The sequence below is a fragment of the Astyanax mexicanus genome, chromosome 22 (genome assembly GCF_023375975.1).
Source record: "Astyanax mexicanus isolate ESR-SI-001 chromosome 22, AstMex3_surface, whole genome shotgun sequence".
Lineage (NCBI taxonomy): Eukaryota > Metazoa > Chordata > Actinopteri > Characiformes > Acestrorhamphidae > Astyanax > Astyanax mexicanus.
This window is the reverse complement of record NC_064429.1, coordinates 30,114,995-30,128,295: the sequence shown is the minus strand read 5'-3', so window position 1 is coordinate 30,128,295 and position 13,301 is coordinate 30,114,995. Positions and strand designations below refer to the sequence as shown.

The window sequence follows — 13,301 nt, the reverse complement described above, 5'->3', positions numbered from 1 at the left end:
GTGGGTTTAGTTGACTTGGCAACCCACTGAGACGTCATTTTTGGGTTCCAGTGACAGCGAGTCCAGGTATGTGTGTGTGTGTGTGTATAAATGTGTGTGTGTGTAAGTGTTTGGTAAAGGTCACTTCTTAGCGTGAATTTATCCAAGGCGATCTGACCTGACATCTGAAGCCCTCTCGGACCCGCTTACTTGTATTTTTTTCTCGTTAATTTTTTCTGAGCTGTGACGGTTGCCTTTCTCTGTCTCCTTTTTGTTGTGCTTTTTCTCTGGTTTTGGTTTGGTTTGGTTTGGTTTGTTTTCTCTCCACTTTTCCCACTTTTTCTCCACCCCCTTAACACATCTAACTCCTCCCCCTTTCTTTCTGCATCTCTCCGCTTCTCCATGTTGTTTTGTACTGACTTTCTTCATGACATGCTCTTAACTCTGTAACATGAACCCCCATTAAAACCCATGTTTGATCTTCAATCTGTTCTGTTCCTGCTTTCATTTCTTGATTAATCCCCCATTAATCTCCATCTCTGCTGTACCCAATATCGCCACCATCCTTTACTCCACCCTCCCCTTTACTTCCTCCATCACTCCCTCCCTTCCTTTGTCTCCGGATGCTGTGGTTAGCCTTCTACAGCGCTGCTCCCCTCACCTCAGCGGGCATTATTCCGGTTATGCAGTCGCTGTGTCCGGATGGCCAGCGGGACGAGTTTGGATTTCTGCAGTACAAAAATTCCACGTGAGTCAGAGCCTCATTTACTTTTCTCTGTGTCTCTCTGTCTTTTTCTCTTTCTGTCTCTTTTACTGGTTAAATATACACCCAATAGCCCTCTCTGTATGGGATTTTACACGTCTACTCAGTGATAATACTCTTGCATCCGGACTGCAATTGAAAAAAAACAGGAGGACCAGTGAGTTTTTAGGCTTTCTCAATCACATGACATCACGTTCAGTAGCTCCTCCATTTCCACTCGCTGTTGTTTTTACATGGATCTCCGTGGAAACGCGCACTCAAAGTGTAATTACGGTGCGTGGCAGTGAATAAATAGCTATTTTATTAAACACAAGGTAAAGAAACTCTGGACAGGACTAAAATTACCAGAGGACCAAAAACAGTAGGTAATTCAGCCTGTAATTTTCTCAGGGGACGTCTGGGAAAAACACATACATGGTCGTTCTGGACGAGAATAAAATCACAAAGAACCCCCCCCTCATTAAAAGAGAAACTCTCCCCAGAACCCTCTGAGAAACTAATCCTGTCCAGATATGGCTAATGACAAATAAACACTGGAACTATCTACTACACTGTTAGGCACCTCTAGCCTGGATACAAGACAAGATACAGCTAGGAATGGAGTCATACAGGTTCTCTATAGCATCCTGCAACACATTTACCTACAGATGTTGCAGCTGGACCTGTAGATCCTGCTCTATACACTCATAGGTTTCCATTAGCATTAGTAAATCTCAGAACAGAGCAAGCCAAAAAAAAAGTGTTGCCATCTGGTGGAGACATTCCTGGCAATCCCTTGCTGCAGTTTGTGGGCGAGCATTATCCTGCTGAAAAATGATAGCTGGAATCTTTACCATTAGAGGCAAAACATGAGACTGCAGGATATCCAGCACATATTGCTCAGCTGTTAAGAGTCCCCCAGTTTACTACTAGGTGTAGCTGATTGTCATATGGACAATGGCAGTTGTTTTTCTAGTTGTTGTCCATAGCTGCCCAGGTTTCTCAATCATGACTCCACTGCAAACGAAGGTGATGGTGGCTGACTGATGGACAGCAGAAATGTCCATCCTGCTTTTTTTAGTTAAAGTCTTTCAGCTTAAAAAATGTATTTTAGTGCATTATAGAGCCATATCTAGTGACCTGCAATCTCTCACCAGGTGGTCCACTTACCAAAGCATTTTGGTGTCCTTTTGTGGCAAGGCCCACTGTCTAATCAGACCACTCTTGCACTCATTGCATATCTGCCTTATCTTAGAAATAAGTGCATACTAAGCTTTCATCCGTGTTGCAAATTTTTTTGTCAATTAATGTAAATCTCCTACTTTATTCCATCAATCTCTGTTATCTTTGGTCGTCCTTTGATTAAAAAGCCTCTCTCTCTCTCTCTCTCTCTCTGTCCTCAGTGTAACTCAGCTGCTGGAGAGGATCGGCGAGGTCGTGGAGCAGAATCACTTGTTTATGTCGGATCGGCCGAGTCTGGGGGAGGAGCTGGAGTCCCTGCAGCAGCACCTGGAGAGCCTGAGTTCAGCACAGAGTCCATTAGAGAACCGCTTCAACTCCAGCCACGGTACACACACACACACACACATACACACACACATTGTGTAAACTCAGCAAAGAGTCCATTAGGGACCAACTTCTACACAAACAAGAGTATACTCAAACACACACACATGCCAAATCCTATCTCTCTATCTTATTCATCCAAGGAAAAGTTTGAACATTTTGAGTGGTAGTATTTAAGTGGTAGTATAAGACTTGTTTATATATATATATATATATATATATATATATACACACACTGTATATTCAGTATTCAGTCTTGCCAGGTCATCTCAGCATGATGTATTGCAAGCAAGCTGAATACTGTAGATGTAGCAGATGTACCTTTTACATTGCAATCACGTGCACTCCCCTGAAAGAGCTCTCTCAAGTGTTTTACTAAAAAAAAAAAAAAAAAAAAAAATATTGTTTGCTAGGGAGCAAGCAATTAACAGTGGAGATGGTAAAAGGCTAATATCACCTAGCATTAGCTTTTAGTCTAGTGCAGGATCCCTATTTGTCCCTGATTTCTGATGGATGCCTTCTATTTTTTATGCATTGCATGCCTGTATTCCCATAGCTGGCAGAGTCTGATGATGAGGTGATCAGCTGCTCTCTAGTATCAACAACACCATAGTCACTGTAGTCACAGTTGCATTTTTTTTTGCAAGTTTTATCAGCTTTGAGTAAAGTTTTTCCATTTGAAAATTCCATTGTCTGTGGGTTAGTATAGATTTGGTGGTGTAACATAACGTGTCAAGACTGTGATGTAACCGTTTTGGGTTTTTTTAATTGACCCTTTTCCTCTACATGCATTTCTTTTAAGAGAGGAACAATATGGTTCTGTGAAAACTGTTCTGTTGCTCTCTAGTAATAAAATTGATTCTGCAATTGTTGCAGTTGTTGTCATATAACCTTTTGTTTAACTACATGCAGTTAGTAAATAAAGTAAGTAGGTAAAGTAAGCCTCTAGAACTTTTTGATAGATTAACTCAGTCAGACTCTCCGTGTGCCTTTGATTCGCAGGCTTCACCGTGGGCAGTGTCCTGAGGAACCAGTCCGTGTTCCAGCAGTTCCTGATCAGAAACCTCTCTCTGGCGAACGACACGGCCAGCCTGCTGCTCTCCTCCCCCATCAACCTGAAAGAGGTTCGTCTCCTGACTCCACTTCAAAGCCCCGTTCTGTCCGGCCCTGCTCTTTGAAGTCTCTGCTTTAACCCGGACCATTAGCATATTCCCATTCTGCTGTCAAGGAACACAATCGGTAACGGCACGGATTGTGTTTCTTGACAGCAGAATGGGAATATGCTAATGGTCCGGGCTAATGCTCATGGACTTCAGTGCTGTAGTGGTGTGCATATTAATGCTGCCTTCCTGCGGAAATATAGTATTCTTTTTAAATTGCGCTTAAACATACAGTACACTTGAACTCTACAGGAAAGTCAAAACTTTAGACCTGAGCTCAGTCATACTAGGCATGTCATCGAAACATTTATTTTTATTTGGACGATAACTAGTCACGTCAGTAATAAATTATATTATTGTCTATAGGGCTGCACGATATATATCGTTTAAGCATCGTCATCGCGATGTGCGCATGTGCAGTAGTCACATCGTAAGACGTGTGATGTCACTTTAAATCAGTTAAATCAAACACATCATGTTGCAGTGTTTTGATTCTTGACACAAGAAGTAAATACACAGTGCTGTCTCTGTGTCTGTGTGAGTGACAGGCTGCTGCTGCCTGAGAAGCGTGAGGGGGAGGGGGGAGCAGGATTAAACACTAGGTAACCGCATGGCCTCCATCCACATGGTTGGGCACGTGCTTGTAAACTCATGTGTTGAAAGCTGTGCATCTCAGTCCAGCACAGTTTTGCACAGATATTTCCAGTTACAGCTGAATTCACACTTTTAATCTCTTATTCACCTTTTAAAAAGCCATTTAAATGCCTGATTAAAGGGCCGATTACTGTTGTTTTGCTGTTTTCCTCGGGTTTTGAGTGCTCAGCACTGACTCAGCTCTTGATTGGTCTGGACGCAAGACGGCACGCGGGTGGGGGCGGGGCTGGTGATGTCATGGTCCGTGCATTGTTTAATATTGCGATATACATTGTTGAAAAATAGCATTTGCAATGTCAAATTTTTCCAATATCGTGCAGCTCTAATTGTCATTTATATAGCAAAGATAATATATAGCAGCATAATTTCTTTTAATCATGTCAAGCCAGACAGCAACTTCTTTTTGAATAGCTTCAACACACTTGGAGGAGAACACTAATTACAATGCTACTTGCACTAGCTAGAAAGAGCCGAGCTTATTATACTATCTTGCCCTCCCAGCCATAGGTACCTGTGATATTTCCAGGTCTCAAACTTAAAAAAAAAAGTACCAACGCTTAGACAGTTAGTTGTGCCACTTAGGAACCTAAAAAAGCTGTTTGCTCTATTTATCTATTTAAATATTTTAAAATGGTATTGTTTTAAAAAAGTAAAAAAATAGCTTTCCAATGTCACAAATTTAACATCTACTAAATACACCAGTAACCTATGAGGTGTATTTCTGTGCTATGGATGGCCACCACTTCTGGTTTGAGAGGCCTTTAGCCCAGAGAAGTTCATGTGTCCAGCTAAACTATTTTTGAGAAGTCCATTTCTATACATGATTGGCATGTCACAAGTGGTTGCAGGTAAACAACATGCCGCTTCTCAAAAGGTCATATTTACATATATGGTAAAGCTGTAAATAGGGCGGTTGAAATTCTTAAGGCATGAGAGCTATAGGAGTGACTGTAAGGGACTATTTAAACGGTTTAGCCTGCAAGACTGGGAGAGAGAGGGAGAAAAACCTGGGGACACCGAGAATTGACACGCTCTCTCCCACACTTTGCTTCTGACTGAAATAAATATTTATTCCGGTTAAGAAGACAGTGTGTACTGAGTTTTATTTCAAGAAACAACAGCCTTCCAAGGACACCCAAAGAGGAGTCCACAAGAAACAAGAAGACACAACACCTACAACAACTAACCATATGGTGTACCACAGCAACCACATGGCAAACCCTGGCAATTACTTACATGTGATACCTGTGATAAATACCATGCCATTCCAAGCACCTAGGATTCTATAGCAACTGTGTACTATAGGAATATGTCATAGAAGATATTAACACCTACAGTGGACAGCACAGTGCGTGGGAATAATGATTGTGACCGGTGGTGTCTGGATAGAGTTGTCCATCCACATTTAATGCATAATATCCCACACAGTTTCTCCAACCATATTTTGCCACTTTTTTGCATTGAGATGCTGTACATCAAAAATATACCAAAATACAACACACTTTTTTTTTAATGGCCAAAAGTGTAGGACCAGAATGCAGCCTGTGCACCAGTCCGCTAATCTGACGGCCTATTGGGGCTGTGAGAAGCGCCTACACAGGAGCATCAGCAGCGCTAAAGTAACTCCTCCACACTCACACTGGAACAAATATAACTCAGGGGCAGTAAATTTAACTCTGCTCACTCTCTAGTGCTGGTGAATTTCAGATGTGTGGAGAGTTCAGCTACTCTGGAGGGTTTACTGTGTGGCTTGAGGTTTGACATATTTGCAGAAAGATGCAAGATGCACCCAGGTGGAAGTGTCGAATGAAGGTAAAAGTTACCAGAAACAATAAATGATTGAAAGGAACATTTCGATGTATATGAGCAACTCTTGGACATTTTTTTATTGAGCTACTGTATAAAGGGTGTGAAATATGAGTTGTGAGTTGAGGTTCCTAATGGTGTCCTCAAGTCACGTTAAGTCAAGAGGCTTTTGTTGTCATTACATCTGAGTACAGGTACACAGTGCAACGAAATTACGTTTCTCCAGAACCATGGTGCAACATGGAACAACAATTCCACAGACAAATATAAGTGCAAAAGTGTTATGGTAGTGTGACATAGAACTATAACACTACAGTAAATACAGCAGACGTGACAGTTTAACAGACAGGACAGTGCAGAGTCTGGTAGTGGAGGCTCTGTGAGTTGAGGAGTCTGACTGCCTGGTGGAAGAAGCTGTTGCAAAGTCTGGTAGTGGAGGCTCGGATGCTCCGGTGGCTTCTGCCAGACGGTATTAGAGTGTAGAATCCATGTGAGGGATGGGTATAGTGCTATAGCCACAATGCTATAGCCACAATGCTGGTGGCTTTGCAGTTGCAGCGTGTGGTGTAGATGTTTGTGATGGAGGGGAAAGAGACTCCTAAGATAACTAGTCCCAATCATCTTGAATATTCTCCCATATATTCTTCTGTAGGAGTAAAGAAGTCCAATAGCATCCCATATATTTCCCTTCAGAAAGGTATTCTACGTCTCTCCATGGCAGTCTGTTACAACTACACACCAAGTTTAATTCCTGTCACTTGATTCCTTTTGGGTGCAACAATTTATTTTTTAAAGATGAGTGTATTTAGAGTCACCCTGCCTGTCAGGATTTGCTCTTATCTGTGATAGCTGATCACCTTCTCCATTTAATCCTCTTTTCTGAAGCACCACTGACATTGAAGGTCTTTGAGAATGTGGAGGCACTTGGTGTAAATGTGTGTGTGTGTGTGTACTCTGTGCAGGTGTATAACCTCATCTTTGGCACTTATCCTAAAGGAGGGAGCTGGGCAGAGGGTCAACATGGCACTCACAGCCCTGGAGAGAAGGTTTTGCAGCTGGAGGTACAGTGTGATCGGAACAACACACACACACACACACACACACACACACACACACACACACACACACACACACACAAATTGATGCAGAAAATGCTACCTTCTTCAAGATAATGCCAGAAGTTTTGGGACACCTGCTGATTCAGCGTTTTTTTCTAAAATCAATTTATTCTATTGTCTATATATCTATTATCTATATATCTACCCCCACCATCCATATGTCCATTCATGCATTCATCCCTCTTTTATTTCATCCATTCATTATTTTGTATATCTATCAATTGATTTATTAATTCATTCATTCATTCATTCATTCATTCATTCATTCATTCATCCATCCATCTATGTATCCATACATTCGCAATTTATTTTTGCTCTTTCTTCTCCTTCTCCTTCCAGTGTTGTCCTCCAACCTTCCATCCACTATTCATTCTGCTCTTTATTTTTCTATTTTTATCAACTACATCTCTTTTTTGAGCTATGCTTGTCCTCTGGCATCTATCTTTCCATCCATCCCTCCATTCATCCATCTGCTGCTACCTGTTCATTCTGCTCTTTCTTCACATTTTTTTCTTATCTGGTACATTTTTCTTTTGATCCAGTTTTGTCCCCATTCATTTGTTCATCCATCCATCTATCTATCAATCCATCCATCTTTTCAAAAATACAATTGATTTTTTTGTCTACACGTCTTTCCATGCACCCATCAATCCATCCATCAACCCAACCACCTGTTTGATCTGCCGTTCATTTCTTCTTCTTTTTCATCTCCCCATTTATCTCTGTATTTGTATTTCATGCATCCCTCCCTCAACCTTCCCATCCATCTTACCATCTGTTCATCTGTGCATCAATCCATCTATCTATCCATCCATCATTATTAAATAACAGCACATCTTACCTAAGTTGAGTTGTGGGCTGTGTTATTGGACCAGATCAGATATGATATCATAATCGATATATATACAGCTCTGGAAAAAATTAAGAGAACACTTCAGTTTCTGAATCAGTTTCTCTGATTTTGCTTTTTATAGGTTTATGTTTGAGTAAAATGAACATTGTTGTTTTATTCTATAAACTTACGGACAACATTTCTCCAAAATTTCAAATTAAATTATTGTCATTTAAAGCATTTATTTGCAGAAAATGAGAAATGGCTGAAATAACAAAAAAGATGCAGAGCTTTCAGACCTCAAATGATTGTGATTATAAAAAAAAATAGAGCATTGTGTGAATTGAACCTAACCCTGATCTATACCCTGAAACGGTGCTGCATGTGTGTACAGGAGCAGCTGCTGGGGGGCTGGCGCAGTCTGGAGGGTGGGCTGCTGCAGAAGGCCCTCAGAGACCCCTCTAAAGTGGCTGATCGGCAGGCTCTGCTCCGGCTGCTCTCTCAGGCCATGGGCCTCGCTGGAACCGGGGGGCCATCTCCGAAATTCGACCGTCAGAGTCTGAGAGAGATGGAGGTCAGTCAGGGTCAGCTGGTTGTGGGATGATGCTGTATCCTATTACATCATAAAATTATGTAAATTAATATTTTCTGCTTCTCCTCAGGGAATTCTGCTGACCGGTGCAGTCCTCGAGATGCTGACCTGTGGAGAAGACGGGAACAGTGAGCTGAATAAGATCCTATTGGTCCCCGAGAAGCAGCAGTCATTATTACAGGCCTATCAGACGGCTATGTGTGGAGGAGAGGCGGAGCAGAGGGCGGAGCATTTCCGAGAGATCAGTGAGGAGCTGAGGGACCAGATCGACACCCAGAGGGTCATCGAAAAGGTGACCCATCCATCCATTTATTCATTCATCCATCTTTGCCATTCACTTGTCCACCCATTCATTCATCCATCCATCCTTTTCTTCCTTTCTCCCTCTATTCCTGCATCTCTTTTGATCCATTTTTGTTCTATGCATCCAATTATTAATCCATTCATTTATCTATCATACATTCATCCATCTATCCTGCCTCTCTCAATTCTTTTGTATCTTCCTTAATGAATGCATCCATCCATTTCTTTATCCATCTCAAATTCAATTATCTGTTTCTCACATGATTCATCTATCTATTCTTCTATCCACCCATGTGTCCATCTCTCCATCCATCCATACACCCACACACACCTTAGTAATACACCTGTTGCTTCTTCTCTGCATCTCTCACTTTTTTCCTTTTAAACCCTCTTAACATTCATACAACTGACTATACCTTTTTAATCCATCTTTTCTTTTTTTCTTTCATCCATCCATCCATCCATCCATCCACCCACCATCCACCATCCATCTGTTCCTTTCACTTGTTTTCTCTTTTTCTCTTTATTTCTTTACTTTTCTTGACATCCATCCCAACCCACATCTTTCCTTTCTTTTATCTATCTTTTTTTTTCATCTGTCCATTTTCCTAACTCATATCTTTATTTTCCTCCTTAATTTTTAATAACCCGTATTTAGTGATGCTTTTCTCATCCTATCAATTTACCTGCTTTTCCATCTTAAATTCTGTCCATCCTTCCTAATTATTATTTCCATCCATCCATTCATCCATCCATCGACCCACCCACCTATCCATCTGTTCCTTTCTCCTGGTTTCTTTTTCCTCCCTGTTTTTCTTTACTTTGTTTGACGTCCATGCCCCACCCATGTCTTTCCTTCTTTTTGATCTATTTTTTCACCCATCTGTCCATTTTTTCTAACTCATGTCTTTATTTTCCTCCTTTATTATTTATAACCCGTACTTATGAATGCTTTTTTATCCCATCCATTTAACTGTTTTTTCATCTTAAACTCTGTCCATCTATCCTAACTATTATTTATTGTTTGTTATTCCATCCATCCATCAATCCATCCACCCTTGTATCCCTCTCTCCATCCATACCTGCACCCACATCCACCCATTTTCCTCCTTTATTATTAGTAACTCATATTTAGTAATGCTTTTCATATCCCATCCATTTACCTGCTTTTCTATCTTGAGCTCTGTCTATCCATTCTAATTATTATTTCCATCCATCCATCCATCTAGCTATTAATTCTGCTCTTTATTCTCCACAGTTGCGTTTGGAGCAGGCGAATGCGTCGGTTCTGCCGGTTCAGACTCACCTGGGCGCTCTGCTGAAGGACCTGGCTGAGGTAGAACGCTTGCTGAGGGACGTGGATCTGCTTTCTGGATTGGCCAAGCTGCTGCCTAAGGGGGCGTGTGCTGGCCACCAGGCTCCGCCCTCAGCCAGCAACGCTACCTGGAGCTCAAACAGCACCACTTGGGGCCCCAACACCACAGACGGCGGTGTGGACGGAGGGGCAGAGGGGTCTGCGGGGAAAGAGGCGGAGCCAGAGAACCCTCACTCACAGTTCTCTGCCTTTGTTCAACTGTGGGCGGGGCTACAGCCCATCCTGTGTGGGAATAACAGGTGGGTGGGTGTGGAGGTCTATCTTCAAAGAATCAAATTGCCTTAAATCATGAGGAATCACTTGTGATTTTGTTGAAAAGTTTAAATGATTAATTCAGAAATTAATTATTTTATTGCTGGCCTTTTGAGTTATACTGTTTTTAATACATTTAAAATAATTTCATGGTAAGAATACCCTTGATCTCAGAAGTAACAATAAAAAAGCAGGTGTCCAAATACTTTCTTTGTCTCACCAGGATCATTGAGCCTGAAGCTCTAAAGCAAGGCAACATGAGTTCACTTGGCTTCACCAGCAAAGAGCAGAGGAATTTAGGGCTTCTCGTTCACCTCATGACTACAAATCCCAAGATCCTCTACTCTCCCATTGGCTCGCAGGTGGACAAGGTCATCCAGAAGGCAAGTTGATCTCTGAGACACATCAAAGCAATGCAAATGACCTTTGACCTGAACATTAAACATATTTATTCATTTTCGTGATCTACAAGCTCAAACAAGATTGAATACTTCACTTGCCATCCATCTCCTACTTATATCTTTTTCTCCTTTGATCTATGTTTATATTCGTCTGCCCATCTTCCTTCACTCATGTCTTTATTTTTCTCCTTCATTATTAATAACCCATACTTAGTAATGTTTTTTTAATCCCATCCATTTACCTGTTTTTCCATTTCATGATCTGTCCTTTTATCTATTTATCAATCTGTCCATCTGTTTTTTTGTGTCTCTGAATCTATCCAGTCTATCCATCTTTTTATTCATCTTTTTATCCATTAATTTAAGCAACCATCTATGCACAGTTTCATTTATTCATTAATTTATTTGACAATCTTTTCCATCCATCCCTCTATCCATCCATCCATTATCTGTTAATTTATTCATTTATTTATTTGTCCACCTTTCCAGCCATCCATCCCTCCATCTATCTTTTCTTTCATCCCTTTATGCATTCATTTATGCAGCATTCCATCCATCCATTCACCTTTTTATTTATTTATTCATTTATTTGTCCACCTTTCCAACCATCCATCCATCCATCCATCCATTCATCCATCCATCCAACCACCTTTTCACTTATTTATTCATTTACTTGACCATCTTTTCAACCATTGATCCCTCCATCTATCCATTTCCCATGCATTCATCCTTATCTTCATTCATCCTTCCATCAATGAATTTATTCATCCATCCATCCATCCATTCACCTTTTAATTTATTCATTCATTTATTTGTCTATCTTTCCATCCATTTATCCATCCATCCATCCATCCATCCATTAATTCTGCTCTTTATTCTTTAGTAATTCCGTCCATCCATCTTTTCATTTATATTTCCATCCATTAATTGATGCAACTATTCATCTATCCATTTACCTTTTCATTTATTCATTGATTTATTTGACCATCCGTCCATCCATCCACCCATTAATTCTGCTGTTTATTCTTCAGTAATTCCCTGCTTCCATTTGTCTTCTCTCCTTTCATCCCTCATTTCCATAAGCTATAAGCTCAAACTAAATTTTTGCTTGTGATGTTATCTGTACGCATGGACAGTTCTAACCAGAAGCTGCCAGTCACGATCATTACCATCCACTGTGCTACTGTACACTATGGGTGATAATTAAAGACTTCTATGCTTCTATGAATGCTTGGTTCACATGTATGTAACTCATGACTACACATCCCAAGATCCTCTGCTCTCCCATCGGCTCGCAGGTGGACAAGGTCATCCAGGAGGCAAGTCGATCTCTGGAAGCCATCAAAGCGATGCAAATGAATTGCTGTATGCCAGCCTGTATCTGCTGCGTCAGGCTGAGAGAGTAGTGATAGCGGTCTTTCGCTAACGGCCCTTAATTAAAGACATAAATATAGTTAAAAAACTCGGAGTCGATATGTCAGGCATGGATGGACGCCTCTTTCAGACGTGTAGATCCGTGGTAAAGGCCCCACAGTCACGGCTGCATCGACCCCGCTCCGCTGTGTAAAACCCGCTTATCTGCAATGTGTCGATGAGCTCCTCAATAAGTGAGGGAGCGGGAGGGAGTGCAGGAGGAGGAGTGAGGGTCGTTTGATCTGTAAGCCTGTGGGATGGACAGAGTGTCAATGGAGAAGTGTGTGTTTATATATATATGTGTGTGTGTGTGTGTGTGCTTCTGTTGATTTCTAGGCCAATGAAACCTTTGCCTTTGTGGGAAATGTGACCCATTACGCAAAAGTGTGGTTAAACATCTCTGCAGAGCTGAGGGCTTTCCTGGAGGAGGGAAAACTGCACAACCACCTGGCCTGGCTCCAACAGGTACAGTATATGCCACAAGTTTGGACACACCTTTTTATTTTAAAATATTCTACATTGTAGGTTAATTCTAAAATCATCCAAACTATAAAGAAAAACATTCAGGAATTTTCAGTAAACAAAAAAAATGTATTAAACAAACCAGAATATGTTTTATATTTTAGATTCTTTAAAGTAGGCATCTCTCTTAGATGACAACTTTGCACATCTGGATTTTCTCAGTCAGTTTTATGAGGTAGAGTCACCTGAAATTCACGCTTTCAGTTAACAGCTGTGCTGAACTCGTCAAGAGTTAATTACTTGAATATCTTGCCTCTTAATGAAGTGTTTGAGAGCATCAGTTGTAAAGTTTAAAACTAAGTAAAGAAAAAAATACTTTAAGAAATCAAGGTTAGTCAATCTGAAACATTTCAAAAACTTTGAAAGAATTTTGTGTAGTTACAATGACTATCAAAAACTTATTGATGAAACTGGCTCTCATCAGTGTTGAATTGCTATGCTACATAACATAAAAGTTACCAGGAACAATATGTTTTTAAAAAGTTAAAAAGACCGGGGGCTGCCACTATGATTGTTAAAGATTGTTCGAATCACGATCATGCAGCTTGCCATTAGCTGCCGGAGCGCCGAGAGAGCACAATTGGCC

The 13,301-nt window shown here is 40.9% G+C and overlaps 1 protein-coding gene across 1 annotated transcript in view; it reads left to right on the top strand.

Moving 5' to 3' along the window:
• The window catches only part of abca2 (ATP-binding cassette, sub-family A (ABC1), member 2), a 124,552-nt gene that overhangs the window by 67,265 nt on the left and 43,986 nt on the right, over positions 1-13,301 (top strand). The window contains exons 3-11 of the mRNA XM_049470310.1: positions 616-727; positions 2,125-2,288; positions 3,290-3,411; positions 6,870-6,968; positions 8,252-8,431; positions 8,520-8,741; positions 10,011-10,366; positions 10,603-10,762; positions 12,530-12,658. Coding sequence (XP_049326267.1) covers positions 616-727; positions 2,125-2,288; positions 3,290-3,411; positions 6,870-6,968; positions 8,252-8,431; positions 8,520-8,741; positions 10,011-10,366; positions 10,603-10,762; positions 12,530-12,658 — 1,544 coding nt within the window. The remainder of the gene's footprint in view (positions 1-615; positions 728-2,124; positions 2,289-3,289; positions 3,412-6,869; positions 6,969-8,251; positions 8,432-8,519; positions 8,742-10,010; positions 10,367-10,602; positions 10,763-12,529; positions 12,659-13,301) is intronic.